General features: G+C 56.3%; 1 protein-coding gene across 1 annotated transcript; it reads right to left on the minus strand.

Annotated features, from left to right (window-relative positions):
* Positions 1-758: 758 nt before the first annotated feature.
* Positions 759-1,863, minus strand: ETH_00015710 (uncharacterized protein; the record flags this gene model as incomplete). The annotated part of the gene is made up of 2 exons (XM_013374630.1): positions 759-850; positions 1,098-1,863. 2 exons carry the CDS (start codon positions 1,861-1,863, stop codon positions 759-761), a joined length of 858 nt encoding a protein of 285 aa, XP_013230084.1.
* Positions 1,864-2,628: the final 765 nt, after the last annotated feature.

Here is a 2,628-nt window from a genome sequence, read left to right on the forward strand (position 1 = left end):
ATAACAATCTCACACAGGAAACAGCTATGTCCATGATTACGCCATGCTTGCATGCCTGCTGGTCGACTTTACAGGCTAGCCAGCTAGCCAGCTAGCTAACTAGCTGGCTAGTTGGCTAGATCGCCAAAGCACTCGCGCGCCCTAGCTAGCTAGCTAGCTAGCTAGCTCAGGCCAGCTACTGCTTTGGCCATCTAGCCAACTTGCCAGCTAGTTAGCTAGCTGGCTAGCTAGCTGGCTAGGAGCCGTTTGCTGTGAGGGTCGCTACAGCTAACCTGCAGCTAGCTGCAGCAGCTAGCTAGCTGGCGCGTCGCAGCTAGCTGTGAAGAGACTCGTGGCTAGCCAGCAGCTAGCCACTAAGAAGGCCGCAGCTAGCTGCTGCTGCGAATAGCTCGGAGACCCTCGCTAGCTGGACAATGACCGTCGCCAGCAGCAGCTAGCTGCTGCAGCTAGCTGCTGCAGCTAGCTGCTGCAGCTAGCTGTGGCTACCCGTAACTGGCCTTAGCTAACTGTAGCTAACTGTAGCTAGCTGTAGCTAGCCGTAGCTAGCTGCTAAACATGCACAGGCTGCAGCAAGCTAGCTTGGGTCTGTGGATAGGGTTTTGGGTGTAGGCTTTGTGGCCTCCCTGGCAGCAGCAGCAGCAGCAACAGCAGCGACAGCAGCAGCAGCAACAGCAGCAGAAAGCAGGAACGGCAGCACCTGCGTCAGCGCCATTTCCCGCTAGCAAAACAAAAATGCCAGTCTTTTCGCCAGTCATCCCTCAAAGCTGCTGTTGCTGCTGCTGCTGCTGCGGAGTGCTGCGGCCATTGCCGGCCTCCTGCATGCGCTTTTCAAGGCCACTTGGAAACTTCTCTGAAGTTTGGCAGCAGCAGCAAGCAGCTCAGCAGCAGCAGCTGCAGCAGACAAAAGCCAACCACCCACGGGCCTACAGTTTGTGCCGCTGCTGCTGCTGCAGCAACAGCAGCAACAGCAGAAGCTGGGAGCTCTCCGCCCCACCCACGGCCGTAGGAATAAGAAGCTGCAGCAGCTGCAGCAGCAACTGCAACGGCAGCAATGGCAGCAACTGCTGCTGCTGTATGTTTCATTTGCTGCTGCGTACCGCCTGCGGGCGGCAGGTCCCAAGAGAGCTTGTTCTTGCTTCTTCTTATTCTGCTGCTGCTGCTGCTGCTTCGTGCTGCTTTCGTGGCAGCTGCACGAGGGGAGCGCAGGGCTGCAGCAGAAGTCGCAGCTGCAGCAGCAGCCGCGGGGGGCTCCGGCTCCGCCACTGCAGCTGTTGCTGCTGGTGTTCTTGCTGCTGCTGCTGCTGCTGCCGTTGCTGCTGCTGCTGCAGACGCTTCGGGAATGGGAGCTACAGAATTTGACTTGTGTCTAGGCGTTTGGTGGCCTTCGCTTTGCTGCTGCTCCTTGGGCTGCTGCTGTTGCTGCTGCTTATCCTGCGGCTGCGGCTCGTCTTGCTGCTGCTGCTGCAGCTTATAGTCCTGTCTTTGTTGCTGTGGGCCATGATGGTTTTCCTTCGCCTCATCCTTTCGACGATGCTGTTGCGGTTGCTGCTGCGGCTGCTGCTGCTGCTGCGGCTGCTGCTGCTGCTGCGGCTGCTGCTGCTGCTGCTGCTGTGGCTGCTGCTGCTGCTGTTCACCAGGAGCAGCCTTCTCCACCGGCTTTGAGTGTGAAAGTGCTTGCTCCTGATCCTTCTGCTCTTGCTCCTTTTGCTGCTGCTGCTGCAGCTGCTGCTGACTTTGCTGCTGCAGCTGCTGCCGTTGCTGATTCTGCTGCTGCTGCAGCGGCGGCTTTTGCTGCTGCTGCGGCGGCTTTTGCTGCTGCTGCCGTTGCTGCTGCTTTGGCTCTTCTGGCTTGGAAGCAAACATCCTCTTGTAGGTATCAGCAGAAGTCTTTCGGTAGCTTTCCTTCTGCAGCAAATGCCCTAAACCCTAAACCCTAAACCCTAGGCCGGAAGCTCCGCAGTTTCAAAAGTGCAACAAAGACATGAAGATGCAGCAGCAGCAGCACGAGTAGCAGCATTAGCTGTTGAAACATTAGCAGCAGCAGCAGTAACTCCAGCAGCAGTAGCTGCAGCAGAAACAGCAGCAACAGCAGTAGCAGCAGCAATTGCAGCAGCAGTAGCAATAGCAGAAGCAGTAGCAGCAGCAATAGCAGCAGCAGCAGAAACAGCAGCAGCAGCAGCAGACCTTTTGCTGCAGCTTTTTGAGTGCGCTGAGCACTTGGGCGTTGGAAGGCTCCGCCTCAAGAGCAGCAATGAATGACTGCAGGCAAAAGCAAATAAATAAAAAATAAAAAAGCAGAAATAAATAATAAATAAATAAATAAATTTGTTGAAATGATATATTGGCCGGCAGCAGCAGCTTTAGAGCGCGGCAGCAGAAGAGAGGACTGGGCGCTGCAGCAGCAAAACCAGGCAGCAATAGCAGCAGCTGCTGCTGCTGTGTTTGCTGCAGCAGCGCGCTATGTGCGGCAGCAGGAGCAAAAGGGGCTCCTGCTAGCAACGAGAGCAGCAGCAGCAGCAGCAGCAGGCAGAAGAACTAGTGTGCTAGGAGGTGCAGTAACAGCAGCGGAAAAAGAGCAGCAGCAGCTGCAGTAACAGCAGCAGCAGCAGCAGCAGCAGCAGACCTGCT

The sequence above is a fragment of the Eimeria tenella genome, genomic scaffold (assembly GCF_000499545.2).
Source record: "Eimeria tenella Houghton genomic scaffold, Eth_scaff22, whole genome shotgun sequence".
NCBI classification, from domain to species: domain Eukaryota; phylum Apicomplexa; class Conoidasida; order Eucoccidiorida; family Eimeriidae; genus Eimeria; species Eimeria tenella.